The sequence below is a fragment of the Camelina sativa genome, chromosome 10 (genome assembly GCF_000633955.1).
Source record: "Camelina sativa cultivar DH55 chromosome 10, Cs, whole genome shotgun sequence".
Lineage (NCBI taxonomy): Eukaryota > Viridiplantae > Streptophyta > Magnoliopsida > Brassicales > Brassicaceae > Camelina > Camelina sativa.
This window is the reverse complement of record NC_025694.1, coordinates 8811467-8834880: the sequence shown is the minus strand read 5'-3', so window position 1 is coordinate 8834880 and position 23414 is coordinate 8811467. Positions and strand designations below refer to the sequence as shown.

Sequence of the window (23414 nt, the reverse complement as noted above, 5' to 3'; positions counted from 1 at the left end):
CCCCTATCAATCAAATATAACGAAGAACCCTAACGAGATTGATTCAAAAAAGTGTATACCTCGAAAAACAATTTCAGATTTCCCAAAAAAAAATCTCAGAGCATGGGTAATGAGAGACCTGTAATGCAGTTTGTGTGGTATATATGAAGAAATAACGAAAGTAATCTTGTAAGACTGTAAATTACAGTTGTCCTGAAACTATTGGCTAAAAATCTTAAGCATACCATTTCTGTAGATTTTTGTTGGATTTTTTTCATTACATGGGGATAAAATTTAATTATGATTTCTATTTTTTTCCTTACTCAAATCCCCTAATTAAGTCTTATTATTAATGTTTTTTTTTTTTTTTTGGATTTCAAGTGCAAAAAGGTCATAGAGAAGCTCTATGGGCCTATAGCCTTGAAAGAGAAGCATTGGACTTTGCAGAAATTGTGTAATCTTTTTACTCCATATCCAAATATATAAAAGATAGATATCATCAATGCATGCTATTATTGTCTATAGATAAATAATGAAATATATATATTTATGCAAATGTGAATATGAAAGAAACATGTTGTTGTTTGTAAAAGGTAATTGACAAGTTTCTTTTCAAAAAAAAAAAAAAAAAGAGACTAATATTCCACAAAAAGGCACTTATCTAATCTGTAATACACAAGTGACAAGGTATATTGATACATACACTTTGACTAATTTCAAAATTTCAAGTCTTAAAGGTCAGAGAGACTGAAGTGGCTCTGTCTCTGACCTCCTCGCATTGTCCACCCCTCCAAGTGCTGGCAACTTCTTAATATCTTCTTCGGTGTATAGTGGCACGAACCAATACATCTTATCACTTCCAAATATCTAAGTAAACAAAAGTTTTCTTTGCACTATCCAGAAAATACTTATATTAATTAACTCGAGAATCGACCATAACAAGTTAACAACACGAGTTTTTGAGAAAGACGGAGAGAAAACCTGTTCAAAGTTTGTCTTACGACCAAGGTTGTACGGCCACTCGGACAGTTAACCGTACGTATGCTTCTCATATGCCTGAGATTAAGAAGAAAAGAAAAGAATAAAAAACATTCGTTTGCCTGAGATTAACATATATTAAATTAACTTGAATAATTCAGAAATTTTAATTCACAGTAAATAGTTTGCATGAATATTCTCTGATACAGGTAATTAATCTTACTACTTTTTTTTTTTTTTTTTGAAAAATGATGCATAAAATGGTACTAATTTTTTCTTCTTATCATAATAAATGACATTTTTAATGATTTTTGATATATTAAGACTTATTTTTTAAATTCATCCAGAGACCTATAAAATGTTTGAGCCCGCACTAGATATAGATTTCAAGTGGTGATGTTCATACATAAACTTTAAAAGCATCTATATGTCTCAGCCACTTGTAAGCTTATATACCAGTTTCAGTATATGAAGACATTTATATGCAAGGAGAGCATTGCTTGAGCATACAAAGCTAGACTATAGAACCATGCACTTTGTCGAGCTTTGATCGAATATTCTTTATTAGAAAAAAATGTCATCCTTTATTAGATAATAACGACCCAACCATAGTGAAAGCGATGGCTTTTTTTTTAAAAAAAAAACATTTAATTTCTTAAGTCATAAGTCCAACTTCAACAGCATAAGAAGCTTGGAGACTCATAAGCACTTTGTAGCTCAATCATTCATCTTCCTTGGATGGCTTGGGGACAGTGTCTTCCATTACCTCTGGTGCTGTAAAACTAAAATCTTCAAGTGGTGCATTCTTAAACTCCTCATTGGCCTCAATGAAGGCTTCAATCTCAGCGAGCGTCTTGAACTTCTTCCCAGTAGAAGTTACGTAGTACACATCCATTTTCGAGTAGTCCTTTCTCATAACATAGCTCCTCTTGAACCCTTCTGGTGTCTCAGGCAAGCCAGGCTTTTCAAGAGCCCATGTGTTGGAGGAGTCATACTCTATGTCTCCAGCATCTTCGCAGGACACACCTTCTAACTCTTCGCACACAAACTCTTTCTCTAGTTGTCTACTTCTGACTAGCTCGTAGTCCTCTTGAGAATTAAGCTTCCTCCACTTTTGGCACTCGGCACATTGCACAGCAAAGATATCTATTTCCCGCTCTGAAGAACTTTTGGCTTTTCCCTGCACAAATACAAATATGGAATCAGACAAGATCCATGCTACAACATGTTGAAATCAAGAAAGCATGACATAATTTTAAGTTAATACACCTTCTATATGTCTCATGTCTGCATCAAACATCACTTAAAACAAAGAAAAACTGTGTGACACAAAGCAAGCGAACTGAAGTTTGTACAGTGCAGTTAAAGTGGTTTTGGTGAAGTGGTGTTGTCACCTTAAGGCTTGTTGAGTTCGATGATTCAGCATCCATCTCCACTTCTTCAAAACTCACTAACAACAGAGAAAAATACACACAAAACCTTCAATTTCAAAGCCCTATCAATCAAATATTACTAAGAACCCTAACAAGACTGATTCAAAAGAGTGTATACCTCGGAACAACAATTTCAGATTTCCCTAAATTCTTCGAGCATAGGTAATGAGAGAACTCTCTTGTAACCTTTTTTTTTTCTTTTAATGCAGTTTGTGTGGTAAGAAGCAAGAAAGAAAGAAAGAAATCTTGTCTAAAACTGTAATTACAGTTGTCGTGAAACGATTGGCTAAACTTTCACCCATATCATTTCTGTAGATTTTCTTGGATATTTTTCTAAATATGGCCTAATTAAATTATAATTTCTATTTTTTTTTCTTAGTTAAATCCTTGATTAAATTATAATTTCTATTTTTTTTTGTTGTAGAAGGGTCATCATGGATTTCAAATGTCCTAAAAGCTGGTATAATGTGGGCTTTTACACTAACACACTATTGGAGTTTGAGGTAGATGCTCTCTTGCCTTGAAGAGAAGCATTGGACTTTGCAGATTTGAGCATTCTTACTACATACACCATATCCAAATATATACAAGATAGATATATATCATCAGTGCGTGTTATTATCATCTATAGATAATAATGAAAATGTATATTTATGCAAATGAACATGTTATTGTTTGCTGTGTGTAAAGATACTTGAGAAGTTTCTTTACACGAAAAAAAAAAGAAAAGAGACAAATATTCCACAAAAAGGCACTTATATGTAATACACACGTGACAAGGTATATTGATACATACACAAAGCAGATTTTGATTAATTCCAAAATTTCAAGTCTAAAGGTCATAGAGACTGAAGTGGCTCTGTCTCCGACCTGCTCGCATTGTCCAACCCTCCAAGTGCTGGCAACTTCTTCATATCTTCTTCGGTGTATAATGGCACGAACCAATACATCTTATTACTTCCAAATACCTAATTCAACAAAAGAAACAAACAAGCTTTGATTGTGTATCTGTCCAAAGATTTCATTTCACAAGCCAGAAACTACTTCTATTAACTCTAGAATCGACCATAACAACACGAGTTTTTGAGACAGACAAAGAAGATGGAGAGAAAACCTGTTCAAAGTTTGTCTTACGACCAAGGTTGTACGGCCAGTTAACTGTATGCTTCTCATATGCCTGAGATTAAAAAGAGAAGAAAGAAAAACAAAATTAGTTTGCTAGCCATTACCATGCATGGAGGTCCCTGAGAAACCCCAAGTTAAGAGCAAAACCAAGTGAAAGGTGTTTTACCTCAATAGTTGTGGTGTTACGAGCAACCAACATTATGTGCATAATTAAGAAGCCTAGGACACTTAGCGCAAATGCTATGTTCAATACTGGAAAGCAAGAGGGGGAAGGTTTTGAATCAGACGAAAGAATTGGTAACGTTAAGGTGTTCTGAAACAAACAAGCAAACAAAAACGGAAATCCAGATATATATATCTCTTTGAACTCACCAAATGCAACAAAGGTGGCTGCTAGGCTTCCTGGTGATACAGTTATGTCACCATCTCCATCACTGAAGAATACGAGGAAAACTGGCAATAGCGATATTGCAACCAACGTTGTCTCAAGAAATGTGTAAAACTGCATTTTGACATATTGGGAATGCATTAAGAACATGACAAACATTTAATGAACAGAACATATCAAGATTGATGGTACATAAGGAAATAGTTCAGGAGAAACTGCAGTGCATGTGAAAGGATGGGTTATGTCATTAAAGCTAATCAGTTAGCATTAATCAAAAAAAAAGAAACTACTTGCAATTCCCTCGTTTCAGCTATCATCATGTGAATAAAGTTCTAATCATATCCATGTATTGTAAGTGTAATAAGCCCAAAAACAACTTCATTCAGTGATGCGTTGAGAAGTTGACATACCAAGAATAGGAGAAAAGACTTGTAATTCATTGCCCCAACACAATTTACAACCCAAACACAGTGATGGTCCATCTTTAGTATGCATCTTCCACCTGAAAACCAAAGATGAAATCTTTTTCACAACTAAAACAAAAAAAGAGAGATACACCACCGTATTCAAAAGAAAAGAATCACAAATTGAAGAGACTTACATACTGAACAATGGTGAGAACGAGGAGGTTTATATTGATTGCACTTCCTGCAGTATCTTACACCATGATTCGAGGAATCTCCAACCGAGAGTGATGGGTTAGCTTCTCCAATCAAATTTTGGTTTCCATCGCCGCTTTTCTCTATATCTAACTCTGGCCTCCAACCCGTTGGAACACCACCAGGGTCCGTCACAACAACAGAGAAATAACTCCACAATAGCATTACAAGCTGCACACAAAACAACAATCATGAAAAATGAGTCCTTTGCTTCCTCATTCTTTCTTCTGTGACTTCTAACATGTGTAGGAGCTCAAACGTAGGTAATCTATTACAACACGTAAGAAACCAACAGCTTCAAACTAGAAGTAACTCTACACTAAACCAAAACCAAAAAAAGGATGACTACTTGATTGCTAGCTTATAGTATCACTGATTTCTTAATTCAATTGCCTACTGTATTACAAGAAGTGAAAGATACCATAACTGGTACTTAACATCCAACAGCCATAAATCTAAACCCACACAGCCAGCTAGATTGGGCCTATTACCACACAAAAAAAAAAAAAAACACTAAGAAGAAATGCCCAATTTAGATTCTAGTATGATTAAATGTGTAATAGGAATCAGATTCGATACTGAAAAAGCAAAACTCCAACATATATAAACAACAAACACATATAGCAATAGCATTATCTCCATGTCTTAGCTTCAAAGCAACAAGATTTTGAGTTTTGACTCAATATCATCAAAGCAAAGTCAAACTGTAACTAGTAAATCTAAAACAATCCAAATCTAGAGGGTACTAAAGGGTCACACACAAAAACAAAACAAAAAAGATTAAAAATTTAAAAGATTTGACCTAGAAGAAGAAGAAGAAGAAGAAGAAATTGAGTTATTTACCAGAAAGTGAAACAAGGCTAAAACCAAAAGAGCTACTGACGAATCGAAACCACCGGTCAATAGAGCAGGTCCGTAATTCGCGACGACAACAGCGTAGTATGTGAATCCGATGATCCCGATGACAACTACGATCATAATCGAACCCAAGGCACGAAGTGCTGTGCAGAACTTGAACATGTTCCACGCCATTGTCGGGATTCTTCAGGGAAAGAAAAACAAAAAAAAAAACCAGAATTTTTCTGGTCGGAGCAAACCCTTTTTTATTGAATTTGAAGAAGAGATTTTATAAAAAAAATTGGGTGACATTGGAGCTGAAAAATTATTTGATTTTTTTATTGATAAATTAGATATCCTTTTTAAAGAACAATTTATATATATATATATTTTTTTTTTTACCCCAAAAAAAAAGCTTTTATTAATTTTATAGTAAGACTTACTAAGTAAGTACACCTAATCGTGTCCATCTATAACCAGAAACAAAATTAAGTAATTTTTTTTTTTTTTGCTTCCAAAGACTTTTATTAATTAAGATAAATTATTAACAAATAGTTGATTGTAAAGTTGTATTTAGAATACAAAACAACACAATCCACTTAACATATGGATCATCGTTTAATTTTCTCTTATCAATGGATTAAAATTTTCAACCTTAATATGAATTTATCACTGATTGTATTTCATTCCTCCCTTCTCGTCAGCTTACTCTTTAATCTACACAACGTGTAAAATAGATATACAAGGTCACCACATTAATTATGAAGCTAATAATAAGCTAACACTAATAATGTTAATTAGTTAAGAATATCATTAACCTGCTCTGATGATGATGAAGCTTCTTATAGATTCGATAGCCCTAATGACGTAAAATTTCACTGAAGTTTGTAAGGGAACAAGAATTGAATAATTTCAATGAAGTTTATTCAACACACTCACTCACCTTGTCAGTTCCATAGATGTAGTCGCAGTAAGTGAAAACTGATGCAAAGTTGCTTTGGCTTTGTCCTCCAACGTGGTGATGATAATCATGATACTCAGCTCCACCATAAAATGGAATGTACTTTGTTAGAGTCCATGGGAAATCATATCTGCAATAACCAAAAAGTTTGCTTTTTAGTAACAAAACCACATAACATTCTCCAATATCTATATATATATTATAGTCCAATAACTTCATAGGTAAATAATTATGGTTTGATATGTTTCAAATGTTTAATTTTACCCGCTATGAGTCTCAATGGCTTCGATTTGCCGTAAAGCTATCCATAACCAATAAGTTAAAATGTGGCCAGGAGCAATCACCGGTCCAAGAAACGTCGGAATCCCAAGGATCAAGATCTCGGCCCAATGTGCATACGGGGAGGCATATCCGATGGGAGATGTGTACTCGTGATGGATTCGATGAATCTTCTCATAACCCCATTTGCAATGCAACAATCTATGGATCCAGTAGTTAGAGTAATCCTCTATCAAGAAGTAAACTACTATTTGTGCTACCATCTCCAAACAAGATGGCAATGGTAACCCACTTCTAATCCCAATCATCTGTGAATTTAGTAACACATATTCAAATAATGAGTCGTTTGTTTCAATTAGTAAATGAAAACAGAAAAAACTATTAGTAACCTGGATTGAAGGATAAGAAACGATTTGCAATGTGCCGACGACGAGAGTGAACAACTTCATGACATCTTTATAACATCGGAACATGTCTGAAAACGAATATTTAACCTTCGGCTGAATCTTATACTGATTGAACCAGCCGGTCAATTCCATAACTACAAGAGGGAAAGGAGCGAGGGAAAAGACGAGGAAGAGAAGCAAAATGGTGTGGCAATATACATAGAAATGGGATTTGGTGGCTGAGTAATTGAACCAAACCATCTCGAACCAGGTCAGGTTTCGTCCTAACGCCACGGACGCCGCTTCAACGGTTGGATAAGGGATCATACTGTGTCTAGTGTCTGTCTATATTAGTTTGTTTGTTATTATCATGTACAATACAATGGTTTGGAGTAATAACGTACTATATAATTTAGTCGCTTATAATATAAACGTAGAAGTCATCTAGCCAACCAAATTTTTGACACATAAGCTTATTGTGCTTCATTTTTGTTTTTGGTCGACGGTTCGTACGAATACGATCGATATACAATACAAACGTTTAAGGGATTAATAATTCAAAAACAAAGAAACAAGGAAGGAAGAATACAAAGAGAGGCGAAGAGCATTTTCATCCATTAGATGCTCTTAAAGGTTATATTATTTCTAAAATATACATATAATTTTTTATCGTTCACATGTTAGAGAGCGACAATACATATTATATGATACTTTATTCTTAATCTTTTATGTTTACATATTATTTAATATTTTATCAACAGATTGAAAATTTTAACACTCTTCGAATTTATTACTAATCATATTTCGTTCCTCCCTTCTCTTCTGCTTCCTCCTTAACCTACAACGTATAAGATTCACCCAAAACAAACAAAAAATCATAAACAAAAATAAACTATAATTAAGACGACATATATGAAGCTAACATATGTATCTAAACTTGAGAATATTAACCTGCTGTTGAAGAATCTTCTTATGGATTCTATAACCCTAAGGATAGATAAAAACAATAATAACAACACTGGTCAATGTTTTGTTAAAGAAAGAAATATAAGGAACATTACATGGGGATTGATTTAATTTAAGTTTGATAAACAGTAGTACTCACTTTGTCAGTTCCATAGATGTAATCACAGTACGTAAACACTGAAGCAAAGTTGCTCTGGCTTTGTCCTCCAACGTAATGATGATAATCATGATACTCAGCTCCACCGTAAAAAGGAATAAATTTTGTCAGAGTCCATGGAAAATCATATCTGCAAACAATATAAACAATTGCATTTTTATTTTTATTTTGGTTATAAACCATATTGTTGTGATAGTGATATTCTAAAGGTAGTCCAATAGTTTCAAACGTAAATATTTATGTTTGTGTTTTCACATATGAAAATCATTATACTATCATTTCTACAAAAAATTACCCGCTGTGAGTCTCAATAGCCTCGATTTGGCGTAAAGCTATCCATAACCAAAAGGTCATAATGTGGCCAGGAGCAATCGCGGGTCCAAGAAACGTCGGAATACCAAGAATCAAGATCTCGCCCCAATGTGCATACGGCGATGCATATCCGATGGGAGATGTGTGCTCGTGATGGATTCGATGAATCATCTCATAACCCAATTTGCAATGCAACCATCTATGGATCCAGTAGTTAGTGTAATCTTCTATCAAGAAGTAAACCACTAGCTGTGCTACTATCTCCATTAACGATGGTAATGGCAAACCACTTCGAATCCCTACCATCTGTTAATTTAACACATATACAATCAATTCAATTTTGGTATATAATAATTTTAACACAAAAAAAATATATATATTTAGCTAATAAATCCCAAACCTAGAAAAAGGGGAGTATACATACATACATATAGATTTTATAACGGTTGAGTTTACATTTTGCTCTAAATAACCCAAAAATCAGCAAAAAAGAGATTGTAACTGCCACTCACACATAAAAAGTTGCAAAACTAACACTAAAAATAGGGAATGTTATAGACATACACATGTATTATGTGTATATAGTCTAATATATATAAGGTTTTATATATTAATAATAAATGAAATATATATTAAATTAAGAACCTGGATCGAAGGATAAGAAACGATTTGCAAGGTACCGACGACGAGAAGGAACAACTTCATGACTTGTTTATAACATCGGAACATCTCTGACAACGAATACTTAACCTTCGGCTGAATCTTGTACTGATCGAACCAGCCGGACAGCTCCACAAACACAAGAGGGAGAGGAGCGAGGGAAAAGACAAGGAAGAGAAGCAAAATGGTATGGCAATATACATGAAAATTGGACTTGGTGGCTGAGTAATCGAACCAAACCGTCTCGAGCCTAGTCAGGTTTCTTCCTAAAGCCACGGACGCCTCTTCAACGGTTCGATATGGGATCATATTTGGTTGAGACTGTATGGGGGTGTTGTTGTGTCTGGATTAACTTCTATGTTTTATGTATGGCAGTGTTTTGGAGTGAAACTCTCACAAGTGATATAACGTGTGGCTAGCTTGAGTATGTTTTTGACAATGTATATATGAGGATGGTGTAGGAGTTATATGAAATGCACACACATGTCAAAGCACGGTACCAACTTAATTTTGCCGATTTTGTTATTAAATATTATTACCCAAAAAAAAAGAACTTACAGTTTTTATATTTTTCCCCCATTGAGAAGTCCGCCAAATTGGGTCCTCTATCTTTCTGTTTTTTTTTTTAAAGAAAAAAAACTTTTTAGTAGAGAGCACATAAATGATTTCTTGTTTATATCTTTACTGTTACTTTTATTATTATTAATTCTTTTTTGTCAATTACCGTTACTTCTAGATTCACATCTCTTTTTTTTTTTACATCATCTTTTATTTAAATAAAAGGGATCAGATTTTCATTTTTTTTTGTCGTACAATAAGAAAATTAAAACATAGATTACTGGCATTAGGTCAGTTATAAAGTATAATATATTTTCGTAAATATTTATTGCAAATTTCATTTATAGAATTATTATTGGGCAGTAATTTATTTTCAGCAAATGATTGTGAATTGCTTAAGTTTTGTTTTTTGAAAATCTACGGGATCAAATTATATTCTTCTGTTACCGAATAGTGATCCAAACGTCTAGAATAGAAAAAATCGTTGATACACAAAATATGAGTGGACAAACTTAGTTAAAACTTTTTCTTGAATTAGTTTTTTTTAGAGTGTATATAAACTCATTGAAGTAGTTCAGAATATAACCTGACAGCCACTGCCCCATTCCTTGAATTATTGTAAAGATATTATGACGCGTTGAATACATGTTTTAGATTGTAGCTCATACCCAGTTTTTAATGTCATTTCGGAAGTTTTCTTGCAAAATTTGTACTTTTCACTAAATTTGAAGATATCAAGAACGATTTATGGATACTGAATTTTTCCAGCATTATTATTATATTATTAGTAAATCTAGGACGACATACTTTATAAATATACAAGAGCATGTGTGTTAGCTGAAACTAAAGAGGAAGAGACTGTCTCGATGATTATTGGTTGGTAACTTGGTATTGGTGAAAAGTAAAAACGAACAAATTGTTGTACCTACGACATAGAGAAAGCATTTAGTAAATGCGTGTGTTTCGTTAGTTTCGGTCATTTCATTTCATTTCAATTAGTTTTTTTGGTTCTTCAAAAGTGAATTCAATGCAACTATCGATATCGTTCCCTTTTTAAAATCATGGAGTGTAATAAATGCCCTGTGGGTGAGTTTGCAAGTTGCAACAGTGAAGTAAAAACATACTACAACATTGATCTGAGATAGCCCCAAAAGAACATAAAAAGAAATGCGCCCACCGTGGGGCTCGAACCCACGACCACAAGGTTAAGAGCCTTGCGCTCTACCAACTGAGCTAGACGGGCTTTGTTGATAGTATTGACGGCGTCAATTAAATTACCAGTATCAGACCCTAGGTGACCAAAAATTACTAATAACTAAACCAAACAGTCTGACAAAAAGTTAATATTCACAATCTTTTTTTTTTTTTTTTTCAAAAAGCAAAGAAATTTACACATTTCAAGACTCGTTAAAATCCTCAAAACAACTAAATAATTTTTACCTATTCAAATTCTGGATATGAATAAACAAAGGAAAACGGTACAATCTAAAAAACTCACCAACACCGTTTCGGATTTTGATGATTCCTTCTCATATCTTCTTTCCTCTACCAATTCTAATAACTCAAAAAGAGTTAGCAAATTTTTATAGAAAACCTTCAGATCATAAAATGTCAAAAGGAAAGAGCATTTTGAGCTGTGGCTGCTTCAATAGGCACCACTTTCTAGAAACTAATCCAATTTCCCTCCTCCATTAATCTGCTTGTTGCTCTTCTTAGACGACTCTTTGATCTGCATTTCAAAAGATACAGCATTAAGTAGGAGAGTCTATGCAACTGAAAGATCAAGAGGAAACACATCATCAATACAAAATAAAACTATGAATCGTTATGTGAACTCGCAATTGATAGTGCATTTATCTTTATGCTGAGAGATAAGCTAAATGTTGTTGAGTCTCAGTTTTGGGAGTATTTGGATTTACCTGCTGCAGAAGCTTCTTTTGGAACCGGTAACCCTAATGGAAGTAAAGATATATTCACACTGTCAATGTTTTATCCAAAACTGGTAGACGCTAACCAGAAAGAAACTGAAGTTTTCAATACTCACTTTGTCAGTTCCATAGATATAGTCGCAGTAAGTGAAAACTGATGCAAAGTTACTCTGGCTTTGTCCTCCAACGTAGTGATGATAATCATGATACTCAGCTCCACCATAGAAAGGAATGTACTTAGTCAGAGTCCATGGGAAATCATACCTACAAAAGAAAAAAAGAAAGAACTCAATTAATCTCCCGGAGAAACAAGCTTCATCCATCAAGCAAACATCATATTGTCCAAATACTTCTTTGAACAAAAGGAAAGACTTCTCATTTGAAGAATGCTTTCTTCCTTAGTAAATAGGAATGTTAATTAAAAGGTTATCTAAGCACTCTTAAAACAATCCTCAAGAACTAAAAGGGTCTAAAATGTATCTGAAAAGGCTAGTGCCTACCTTAGCCCAACCAAAAAAAGGTAAGCCACTATTGAAACATCCCACATAATATATACATTACCAACTCACTATAAACTAATTCAAAAGTGGATATGATGAAGTATAACAAAAAGCTACAAACTTGGGAAGAAAGTAAAAAGCTATCTACAACCATGTCTTCTTCACTCACCCGCTATGAGTTTCGATAGCCTCAATTTGGCGTAAAGCAATCCACAACCAAAAGGTAATCATGTGACCAGGAGCAATGGCCGGTCCAAGAAACGTGGGAATGCCAAGAAGCAAAACCTCAGCCCAATGAGCATAAGGAGCAGCATAACCAATAGGAGCTGTATACTCATGATGAACATGATGAAACTTCTCATAACCCCATTTGGAATGAAAGAATCTATGAATCCAGTAGTTAGTGTAATCCTCTACCAAGAAGTAAACCACTAACTGTGCTACAATCTCCATTAACGATGGTAATGGCAACCCACTTTGAATCTCAATCATCTGTTTTTAAACACAATTCAAAAGATTCATCTCTAAGATCATCAATTCCCCAAAATGAGAAAGCGATTGAAAATCAAAATTAAGAGCGAAACCTGAATCGAAGGATAAGAAACGAGTTGTAAAGGACCAACGACGAGGATGAACATCTTCATGACGCCTTTGTAACACCGGAAGATGTCGGAGAAAGAGTTCTTCACCTTGGGTTGAATCTTGTACCGATCGAACCAATCTGAGGTAGATCGAGACAATTCGATGAATACGAGAGGAAGAGAGACGAAGGAGAAGATGGCGAAGAGGAAGAGGATGTTGTGGCAGTAGAGGTAGTAGTCTGATTTGGTGGCGGAGTAATCGAACCAGAGAGTCTCCAGCAGAGTGAGGTTTCGGCCTAACGCCGTGGACGCTTCTTCGACTGTGGCGTAAGGGATCATTGTGGAAGATGTCAGAACTCGTTTCTTCCGGCGACGGCGACGGTGAGATTGGGAGAGAGAGAGTGTGAGTGTGTTAGTATCGTCGTCGTTGTAGCTGGATTGATTTTTTTGTCTGTTATAGACTGAGTTGGCGAATATGTAGACTGATGACGTGGCATTATCGGTTTAGTTAGATTTGTTTAAACCGGAATTAACCAACATTACTAACGTGTCTCGAACCTTTTGTGATATTTTTGTTAGAGAGTTATGTATATTCTCGTGACGATTAATGGATGGATTCAACTGGTTAGACTAATAAAGTCACGTGAACATGTTGTTTCTATTTAGATTTTTTTTCTCTCTCTAATTTTTCAAGTGTTCATCTATACAATTTATTTTTACAAAGAAACTATATTGGCCTGTTCGAAAAGTTAGTCGGTGCAACATCGACTGTTCTTCATAAACTTCCTTTCAGATCTTCTTCATCTCTTCTTCATCTCCTTTACTTTCTGTTGCAGCGATCTGAATTTTAAAAATTTGGAATCACCGGTTAAAGCAGCGTTTAAACAGCAACAATCGCTCATTTTTCATTTTACAGATCAGCAAAACAAAATCAAAATGCCATTGACAAAAAATTCAAATCTGTACTTTTCTTATTTTTTCTTCTATGTATGATACCACCTAAGTTGAAAAAAAAAACAAAACTCAGCCGTTTTAGAAACAGTCGCCTTAAATAGTCGCACGACACTGAAACGAACAGGGCTACTATATACACTCTCAAAACCCGTAGTCAGAGTAGTCTTTGGGGGAAAATTCACGGAGATAATATATGACTTTTGTGGCTTGTGTAAAAATTTTAAAGACAGCATTAAATTTATTATAGCAAAAGGTTGAAATAATTTGAAGTTGTTGGCCAATTGTAATCTCTACTTTATTATTTTGGAAGTAAATGATTTTTTTTGGTAAACTATATAATAGATATATGGATTATTAGTTGGTTCTAAAATTAAAACATTAGTAATTTAAATGTATTATTTGTATAGTTTGAAATTATGGGTTGACTTGATTATTGATAATCGATATTTACGGATTCAATTGATTATTTTAGATATATTATTAATAATAACAAGGAATCTGGAACACAAACCATAATATCTACAGAAAATTTACCTTAATCATTCCTATTATTATTAGTATTAACCAGTTAATTCAAAAGAATAATACCACTTTAAGAATAAAATATATAAACCATTTTAACAATATAAACAAACCTTTTACAAAATCTTCCGAATTAAACAAGCGTAAGCAATAATATATGAGTTTAAATGTAATGAGTTATATGATAAATTGAGTTATGATCTTTATAAAATATATACACAATTTTTGTATAAAATAAAATTCAAACCGTGCAATAGCAGGATACTCATCTAGTTAAGTATTTAGAATGGTATTACATCACGAAACGTGATGTCACATTTGAAAATCTCAAATCTAAAATTTTAGAATGGTATTGAACGTGACGTGGTATTATGGGTTTAGTTAGATTTTTTAAAACCGGAATAAACCAACATTGCTAACGTGTCTAGAACATTTTGTGATATTTTAATTTTAATTTGCATGTATAAATTCTCGTGAAACTTGTACCTAACTTTATCAATCTTCCCTGTGACAAAGAAGCTACAACTCCAATTTTTTTGCATGATTTTCTTTGTCAAATAAATTGTATGAACCATTGAAAGAATTAGAGTTGTAGCTTTCAAGGGTTCATACAATATTTTTTTTCAAAGAAGCTATACTTTATACCTCCTCAAAACACGTAGAGTCACTGAGTCAGTAGTCTTTTGAGGGAAAATTCCTGGATAAATATGACTTTTGTGGCTTGTATAAGAATTTTTAAGACAGCATTAAATTATTATAGTATAAACTCATGATATGCATTGCAAAACGTTGAAATGATTTGAGGCTGTTGGCCAATTGTTTTTAAATATTTAGAATGGTATTACTCTTATCACGAAACGTGACGTTAAATTTGAAAATCTAAAGTCGATTTACAATTTTCGTCATAACAATAAATGATAATTTAAATCATAGTAATACGTATGTGTTTTAGCAATTATAAAAAAGAGGGTTACAAACTTACAATTCGACAAACGATCGAAATCGTTGTAATACTTGGTGGGAAACAAGTGTGTTACGCGTGAAACGTCGACCCACACCATTCATTTAATGTCTTTTTAAGAATCCCAAAAGTTCTTTCTTTCAACGAGTGAAAACAAACCTCGGACCAATCTCAGCCACACACTCTACTCTTTTTTATATTACTCATTTGATGTATCATTTCTTGACGTTAATGATGTATCTTGATTTGGTTTTTTTATGTTTATAATATTTCCACTAATCAACACTTACCGAAAAAAAAAAAAAAAAAAAACTATGATTTGGAGTCTCTCCCCTCTCTATTACTCCTCCCTATTAGTTTATGTGCGTCACACTATCACCTTAGATTTTTGTGTGAGTTTACGAAATTTGTTTCGGGTTTCTCGTTTCTTTTGGTTGACGTGTCGAATTCTCTTCAAATCCAATAGCTTTGTTCCCTATACACTTTTATAGAATTGTGAGTCTCCCAAGTAATAATAATCTTTTAAAACGATGCATCAAGAAACTGATTGAACTTATTTTCTTTTTTCCTCTAGCATTTTGCCTTTCTTAACGCATTTGATATCAATAATTATATGTCTTTCCATCTATATATTTTTTAGTAATACAGATACTGTAGCGCAATTTCCAATTTTTTTAAAGAATTAAATTACACAAATACACGTAAGAATCAGCAGAAGATATCATAATATAATGTTGACAGGAATAATAAATATCATAGAACCACGTCTCATATTTTACTATTTTTACCTTTTATTCTTTTAATGGTTTTTGTTTGTTGGTCGGCTTGAATTTTAAAAGCCACACTTAACGTTTGAAAACAAATACTAACAAATGAAAGAGAACAAAAGATAAAAGAGTAAAGCAAAAGCAGAGAGAATAAACTCTGAATTCGCTTCTTTGCCAAGCAAACCCCACACACAAAACCTTCTCTCCTTCTGATCCTTACGCAAACTCTTCAAAAATGTCTGATTCGATTCACCGGAGAAAAGCTTCGAATCCGGTTGTAAACGGTGGCCGGAGCTCAAGAACGAGACGCACGGCGTCAAGGTGCGTTTCCGATAAGAATAAAACTCACTCGAAATCGACGAAAAATGTTTTCGAACGAAGCTATTCAGAGCCGAGTCTTATCAATCGTCGCCGTGACGGAGGAGACAGTAGTTTGCGGCGACCGTCGCCGATGAGAGGTTTACAAACGGAAGAATCTGCAGACCCGATCGTTTACTTGCCTAGGATTCGCTCTGAGGTTTTCTCTTCTTCTCCGACGTTAACGAGCTTATCTTCGCCGTCGTCTTCAGCTCCGATCAATCTAGAGGTCAGAGTCGTTTTTTTCTTTTTTACTATTTTTCGTAATCATGATTTTCAACTCTGTAAAATAATTTTACATTTAGTCCAAATTTTTTGAGATTATTTTATATTGGACTAGTACTTTTTAATATTACGTAACAAACCCTCGACTTTTGTCTTAAATTGGGAACAAAAAAAAACTTCAGGGTAATAAAAGAGAAGCACCAAAAGTAGTAATTAATGTAGCAGTAGAAGGAAGTCCTGGACCTGTAAGAGCAATGGTTAAGCTGAGTTCTAACGTCGAAGAAACGATCAAAATCGTTGTTGATAAGTACTGCGAAGAAGGACGAACACCTAAACTCAATCGAGATTCTGCTTTTGAATTGCATCAGTCACATTTCAGCATCCAGTGTAAGATATTATATAACTTAATATTTATACCATAACTCTATCTAAAAGTTAAAGCAGTTTGTGTGTTCAGCGTGATCACTTATGTGTATTAGATTGGTTAGGTTGGATTAAAATATCTATCCTATACTATATAGTTTTGCTTTAAACTCATGTGAAAAAAAAAATTCACATAATATATGAGTTAGCTTTTACTAATAAAGAAAAGGGTGATTTAAACCGATGATTTTAAATGTTTTTATTGAGGAAAAAAAAAGCTTGAGCTATTAATTTGATGTACTTTTCAGGTTTGGAAAAAAGAGAAATAATAGGAGAATTAGGAAGTAGAAGCTTCTACATGAGAAAGAAAGCTCATGAACAAAACGGAGGTTCGTTACCCGGGATTGCAACGGTGAGAGCTAGCCTTATCCCGTCGTCGAATTTGATCGGATCGTGCATCGCTCAGTTCATTGGGAAAATCATAAGGAGAACGAGAAAGATATGGAACATATTGGTATGTGTGCAATGAGATATACCAAAGTACACTTTTGAGCGTGGCACATAAATATTTTAGTTTGTGTTGTTACTCCAATATAAGAGCACTTTATTGTTTATAAAAACGGTGCTATATCGTTTACAGATTTTACTATACCATACATACTTGTTACCGGATATTGATTTGTAAGCCAAACTGGCAACTTTGTCCAATGTGGTTAACAACAATAAGATAAGTACGAAATTCACAACATGCATTACGCAGATTTGAATATGGATAGCACAAAATTACTATACTACTCTCTCTAAAAAATGTGAGTTTGATACATTTCACACAAATTAAAAAATATTAAATTATATATATATATAGTATATATATCCCTATTTAATAAATTGTTAATGGTTTAATTAATGAGAAGGATTAGGGGTAGAGTTAGAAAACTTGATGTAGAAATATGCACTGAAAATGGAAAATCACACATTTTGTGAAATAGAAATAAACTTTAAAATAACACTTTTGTGAAACAGATAAAGTATATATATATATATATATACATATTTAAAAGTTGGAAAACGAAGGGCTATGAATGTTTGCAAATTTTAAAGTAGTTGGATTATAGCTTTTGGTTTTTTGAAGTTTGGATTTAGTTTATGGTTTTAGTTTTTGTGTTACAAAATCTTTTTAAAAATTTAAATTGAAAGAAAAAATAAGTCACATCAATGAAGAACTAATGAAACATCGATTTAGATTTTTGTTAAAAAAAAGTTAATAAAAACTATTAAAATCTAGTTTTCATTTAATGATTTTATTTGGTTGGTGTGTACATATAAATGTATAATGTTAAATGTTAAAGTAAATATGGATTTCTAACCAAAATCAAAGCAAGACGCGTTTTTTTGTTAAGAAAGAAGCAAACTTTATTTTAACTTACAAATTTATTTTTAATAAAGAGAGGAAAACCCAAACCAAACAACATAATCTAGTCAAAGCTAATGCTTTGTTTTTTTAGATCTATAAGCGATGAAGGTGAAAAAAGTGGTAGCAACCGCGACAAGAGCGTTTGAGGCTATGAGAATATTATAGGTGGAGGCGGCGGGAGTGATCATAATATCGGTTGGACTTGGTGGAAACGGTTGAAGAAGGAAGTTGATGCTTAGTTTCATGCCTTTGTTGCAATATCCTCTTCCACGTATAAAATAATAAGGTTTCGGTTATACGAGGTGGAATACATCTTTTCCTACAAGAGTCACTTTAGATATGAAATCAGTGTTGACCCATTGCTCTACTTTTGTTTACTTGGAGGATGTTGTGAATGGTTGGATCAAATCCAAAATCTGCCAATTTCAAATAATAAAATTATAGTTAAATACAAACTATACTTTGTAAACCCAAATTAAAAATTAAAATGAAAAAAAGAATGTGAAAATGTTGATAATAATTACTCACACAACCAATCGCCTAGGTAGAATTGCTCATCGGCGGCCCAATCCGAGAGGTTGACGTTGGGATTCCAGGTAAGTGTTCCCCAACCTATCCTATGAACAGTAAGTGTTTCTATCTCAAACATCATTATCATCAATTTTGCATATGTCAATGCTATCAAGACAATTCTCTTACTCATTTTTCCTTTCTTGACTCGATATTTTTGTTTTTGCATTATCTTGAGTTAACGATTGAATAAGAAATTTGATGTAAAAAATCATATTGGAAATATTGTACCAAAAACACACACATAAATATATGTATATATGAATATTATACATGATATTATTTACTTTTAAGTAGTCTTGTAATTAGTTTTCAGCAATAAATATTAAAACAAATTGAGGACTACATGCTAATATTTATTTCCTTAATTGATTTTTACCATATCAAAATCATGTTGACAAAAGTAAATATAAAATGGACTAAGCTAAATATATTTTTGGATAACATGTGAAATTAATTACTTTTAAGTAGTGTTGTAAATTCGTTTACAGCAATAAATATTAACACATATTGACGACTACTTGCTAACATTTATTCCCTTAATTAGTTTTTACTATATCAAGATTATGTTAACAAAAGTAAATATAAAAAAGACTAAGCTAAATATATTTTTGAATAACATATAATGTTTACATATATAGTTGTAATTCTATACTCTTTATTCTTTAAGTAGTACGTACATACAAATATTTTTATTTTTTATTGAAACTATATGCGTATAAAATACATATGCTTAGTTTCTCACGTCACATGTAATTTGATATCGGCATTAAACTAGGGAATTAAAATAAATTACTTTCTCTAGTCGATGTTAATGCTCTCATGGCAAGACCAAGGGCAAAATTCAAACGCTGCCATGAAGATATTACGTAAGAACCAAATCAAATTTGGGGAATGGTTTGTTAAAGTCAACAATATTTAAAACAACAAACAAAATATATTATTGTCAACCAAAAAAAAAAATTATACAAAGATAATAAATAGTCTAAGTAATTGAATAAAACTCGCTGAATTTTATGGTGGTAAATAAACCAATGCGTATTAGATTGGTTAGGTTGGATTAAATTACTCTACTATTCTGTCTAGTTTGGGGATTTTGGTTTAGAGTTTAGACGGTGCCAAAAGAAACCTTCTAGCTAGAAGAGAGTATTTCAGAAAGTTTTTTTTTTTTTAAGAGAACAAACTTTATTAATGGGCCTTCCCAAAAAATTGGGCAAGGCCTTGGAAGTTTAGATTTGGACAGGTACAAAAAGAGATAACAAAAATCAGTCCACTAACGAAAACAAGAACGATGAAGCAGCGATATGAACAGTAATTCCGGCAAAAGTGAGATCCACTCCTTTACGGCAGAGACAATGAAGTTGGTTATTTCTCAAATGCTTGGATTCTAAGCTGAGGTTCTTCCTTTAAAGATGTGTAGTGCTTGAACAGGCAAAGCAAGTCCATGCACACAGTTAGTTGTGAATGGTTTTAACCATCTTGAACCCGTTTTGGTCCACCAAACTCTTCAGTTGACTAAAGAGTTCTCTAGAAATGTTTTAAACTATGTCAAAAGAATCCTCAAGGGGTTTAATCGTTTTCTCTTGGGGATGTCTTGTTCGGTTCTTGAGCCAGCATAGGAAGTTTAAAGAAACGGTTGCCGTGTACATCGAAATGCACAACTCTGGAGTTCCTCCAAGTTCACATGCTATAACCTCAGTTTTGAGAGCTTGTGGTAAGGTAGAGAACGTGACTGATGGTAAGTTTATTCCTGCTCAGGTGCTTAAAACAGGATTATGTGGTTGTGTTTATGTTCAGACAGGTCTGGTGGGTTTGTATGTTAGGATCGGTTACATTGAGATGGCACAGAGGGCTTTTGAGATGATATTGCTGAGAAGAATGCAGTTTCGTGGAACTCGCTTTTACAGGGGGGTATCTAGAAAGTGGGAATGTGGATGAAGCTCGCAGAGTCTTTGACAAGATCCCAGAGAAAGATGTTGTGTCGTGGAATCTGATTATCTCTAGCTATGCCAAAAAAGGTGACATGGGGAATGCATGCTCTTTGTTTCTGGCACAAAAGCCTTTGCAACTTCAAATTAAACCTGGAAAAGACATCTAAAACAAGTTAAGAATTTTTAGTGAAAGCAGATAAAACTTCAAGACTTTTTGTACCNCAAAAAAAAAAAAAAAAAAAAAAAAAAAAAAAAAAAAAAAAGAGACAAGGATGCCAAAGTTAGAACCAATTCAGCATCACAAATCAAGTATCCAGATGTTTAACTAGCAGAAAACATGCATTCCAACCAAAATCTCCAGAAAATGGATTCACCAACGCATGAGCCAATCAACTTACTTGTATCTCACCCGTATGAGTAATGCATGATCAGGAAATAAAGAAAATGTCAAGAGCCCGCAACCAAATGTCAAAAGGAATGGCATCGGAGACCAAACCGGTAAGAGTCCATAAAGCAACGACAACAACAACAACAACATCTACATGGTCAACTGATTAAAAATCTTCAAACAACATTTAGGTTCCGTAGATTGTATAGCCCACTGGAGCATTTCCGACAAAGTATGTGTGAGTGAGGTTTGTCAGTAGTACGTAGCTCCAAATGGCTAGGCCGAAGATGATTTCTCCAGAAAATCTCAGATTTTTCTTGATTCATTGAATTCAAATATGCAAATGTGAAGAGTATATCAGTTCTTAGTACAATAAATTGATCCAAAACAAAACAAGCAATACAAAACGATAAACCAACCTTTTGTGAACATAAGCTTGGATCGGATCATACTCAGATACTAACAAATTAGAGATCCGTTGGATATATCTACTACAGGTTGCGTTGAATATACATATATGATCCCAACCGCCCAATAATCCAGAAGAAGATTGAAACCAAAAGGTTAACTTCAAAATCTCACCTTTGCTTCGGCAGGTCCACCACGCCAAATAAGAGTTCGGATAGTTGTGATACACAAAAAACGCATGTATTACAACAAGAAGAATGGTTGAAAATTTGGTAGTATTTTGGTGTAATCTTTGGTGTGTACATTTGCCATGTTCATGCAATTCTGGTTTTAATAGGGTATGAATTAGGTTTCACGTTCTAATCAATATCTATAAATAGATCAGCAGCAAACTTCTAAATTTTCATCTCAAAGTTTATTTCCTCATAAAAGGTAAACTGCTAATGTTTTTTAATCGTATCTTAAAAAGAATCGATTAGATTCAACTCTATGGGAACATCCAATATTTTAGTTGACCTTGTATCAATTGGGTTGCTTCGATTGGGACACCAACACAAGAGTTTGTGGTAGTCTTTGATACAAGGTCAACTCGAATTTTGGATGTTTCCCATAGAGTTGAATTTAATCGATTGTTTTTTAAATATGGTTTTGTTTTTAAGCCAATCCTAATGGAAGCATGCATCTATTTGCCCCATTAGCATCAACAAGACAAGATGATATATTTTCATTCCCATGCTAGCTGTGTAAGAAACTTGGTCAATATGTAAATTTATATTCAAATAAAATTAACTTACCGGAGTCTATAAGCATAATTTTTAACTATGCATCTGATCTAGTTTTAAAAAGAAAGAATGAATATGTGCCTAACATTACTTATATCATAAATATTATAATAATTTGATGTATAATATATAATTGACACCCTATATAATTTGATAAAATGAAAAAAAAAAAAAAAGAGAATGGTTTAAGAAAAAAAACATTAGCAGTTTCCCTTTTATGAGGAAATAAACTTTGATTTAGAAGTTTGCTGCTGATCTATTTATAGATATTGATTTGAACGTGAATCCTACCTAATTCATACCCTATATATAGTATCCTGTTTGTTTGTTGTTGATTTGATCATTTGAAAATTAACAATGTTTTTTTTGTTTGGTTGACCAAACTTTTTAATTAATTTTCTAAGTTGTTGAAAAAAAATAATCTACTAACACCAAAGTCTGTTAACGTCTATGATATAAAATCTAGCTACTACCAAATGAATCTGCCAAAATATTACAGGACCTCTATTTGGTTCTGGAAAGTTATCAATACGGAACCCAAACTAACCTCGGTCTACAGACCAACTAGTCAAGATGCTGTAAAACATGGGTAGTCCGTACTAATTTATCTGCTTTTGTATGCACTACGGAAATAAAGTTAACTAAAAATATGTAGATTTTGTTGGTATAGACATCATGTTCACCAGGTCGGAGGAATACCTATGAAAGGTTACGTCAGTTTTCTGTTCACCAAGAATCCATCGCATTGCCCGCATTAGGCCTTGGCAAAATACCCAAACCCGAAAATCCGACCTAATCTCGTATCTAAAATTTTAAAATACCATAATGAATCTAGCACCTATTAAGATCAGATAGCCGAATTCGATCGGGTATTACCTGATATTCGAACGAGTATCCGAACTAATCCTAACATATATAAACATTATCGTTAAACTAGTTCAAAATAGTTAAGGGATTCAAAACCATCACCTAAAGTATTTAGTGGGTGCAGTATAACTATTTTGCCATTTTAATATTTTTGGCTAATACTAAAACCTCAAGTATTTATATATTACTAGGTGCAACTTTTTTTTTTTTTTTTTTTT

At 33.4% G+C, this 23414-nt stretch overlaps 7 protein-coding genes and 1 non-coding gene across 8 annotated transcripts in view; 1 reads left to right on the top strand and 7 right to left on the bottom strand.

The window, feature by feature from the left end:
- LOC104718039 (methyl-CpG-binding domain-containing protein 1-like) overlaps positions 1-115 on the bottom strand; it is a 2278-nt gene extending 2163 nt beyond the window's left edge. The window contains exon 1 of the mRNA XM_019230876.1: positions 60-115. The gene's annotated coding sequence lies outside the window, so the exon portion shown is untranslated. The remainder of the gene's footprint in view (positions 1-59) is intronic.
- On the bottom strand, positions 1560-2579 carry LOC104718038 (methyl-CpG-binding domain-containing protein 1-like). The gene is made up of 3 exons (XM_010435698.2): positions 2509-2579; positions 2352-2407; positions 1560-2137 (listed from the first exon to the last, which is right to left on the bottom strand). The coding sequence occupies exons 2-3, from the start codon at positions 2385-2387 to the stop codon at positions 1679-1681; spliced, it is 495 nt and encodes a 164-aa protein (XP_010434000.1). The 5' UTR covers positions 2388-2407; positions 2509-2579; the 3' UTR covers positions 1560-1678.
- On the bottom strand, positions 3017-5708 carry LOC104718037 (probable protein S-acyltransferase 13). The gene is made up of 7 exons (XM_010435696.2): positions 5406-5708; positions 4505-4733; positions 4314-4405; positions 3888-4017; positions 3682-3767; positions 3505-3567; positions 3017-3358 (listed from the first exon to the last, which is right to left on the bottom strand). The coding sequence occupies exons 1-7, from the start codon at positions 5592-5594 to the stop codon at positions 3230-3232; spliced, it is 918 nt and encodes a 305-aa protein (XP_010433998.1). The 5' UTR covers positions 5595-5708; the 3' UTR covers positions 3017-3229.
- On the bottom strand, positions 6083-7352 carry LOC104720179 (methylsterol monooxygenase 1-3-like). Its single transcript, XM_010438130.1, has 5 exons — positions 7029-7352; positions 6625-6947; positions 6343-6490; positions 6218-6258; positions 6083-6116 (listed from the first exon to the last, which is right to left on the bottom strand). The coding sequence occupies exons 1-5, from the start codon at positions 7350-7352 to the stop codon at positions 6083-6085; spliced, it is 870 nt and encodes a 289-aa protein (XP_010436432.1).
- Positions 7612-9579, bottom strand: LOC104718036 (methylsterol monooxygenase 1-3). The gene is made up of 5 exons (XM_010435695.2): positions 9106-9579; positions 8444-8766; positions 8131-8278; positions 7977-8012; positions 7612-7863 (listed from the first exon to the last, which is right to left on the bottom strand). The coding sequence occupies exons 1-5, from the start codon at positions 9427-9429 to the stop codon at positions 7819-7821; spliced, it is 876 nt and encodes a 291-aa protein (XP_010433997.1). The 5' UTR covers positions 9430-9579; the 3' UTR covers positions 7612-7818.
- TRNAK-CUU lies at positions 10849-10921 on the bottom strand. Its single transcript has one exon. It is a non-coding gene; the product is annotated as a tRNA-Lys (tRNA).
- LOC104718035 (methylsterol monooxygenase 1-2-like) lies at positions 11165-13135 on the bottom strand. Its single transcript, XM_010435694.1, has 5 exons — positions 12691-13135; positions 12276-12598; positions 11723-11870; positions 11598-11630; positions 11165-11407 (listed from the first exon to the last, which is right to left on the bottom strand). The coding sequence occupies exons 1-5, from the start codon at positions 13024-13026 to the stop codon at positions 11348-11350; spliced, it is 900 nt and encodes a 299-aa protein (XP_010433996.1). The 5' UTR covers positions 13027-13135; the 3' UTR covers positions 11165-11347.
- On the top strand, positions 15942-17584 carry LOC104718033 (uncharacterized protein At4g22758-like). Its single transcript, XM_010435693.2, has 3 exons — positions 15942-16477; positions 16656-16860; positions 17145-17584. The coding sequence occupies exons 1-3, from the start codon at positions 16127-16129 to the stop codon at positions 17363-17365; spliced, it is 777 nt and encodes a 258-aa protein (XP_010433995.1). The 5' UTR covers positions 15942-16126; the 3' UTR covers positions 17366-17584.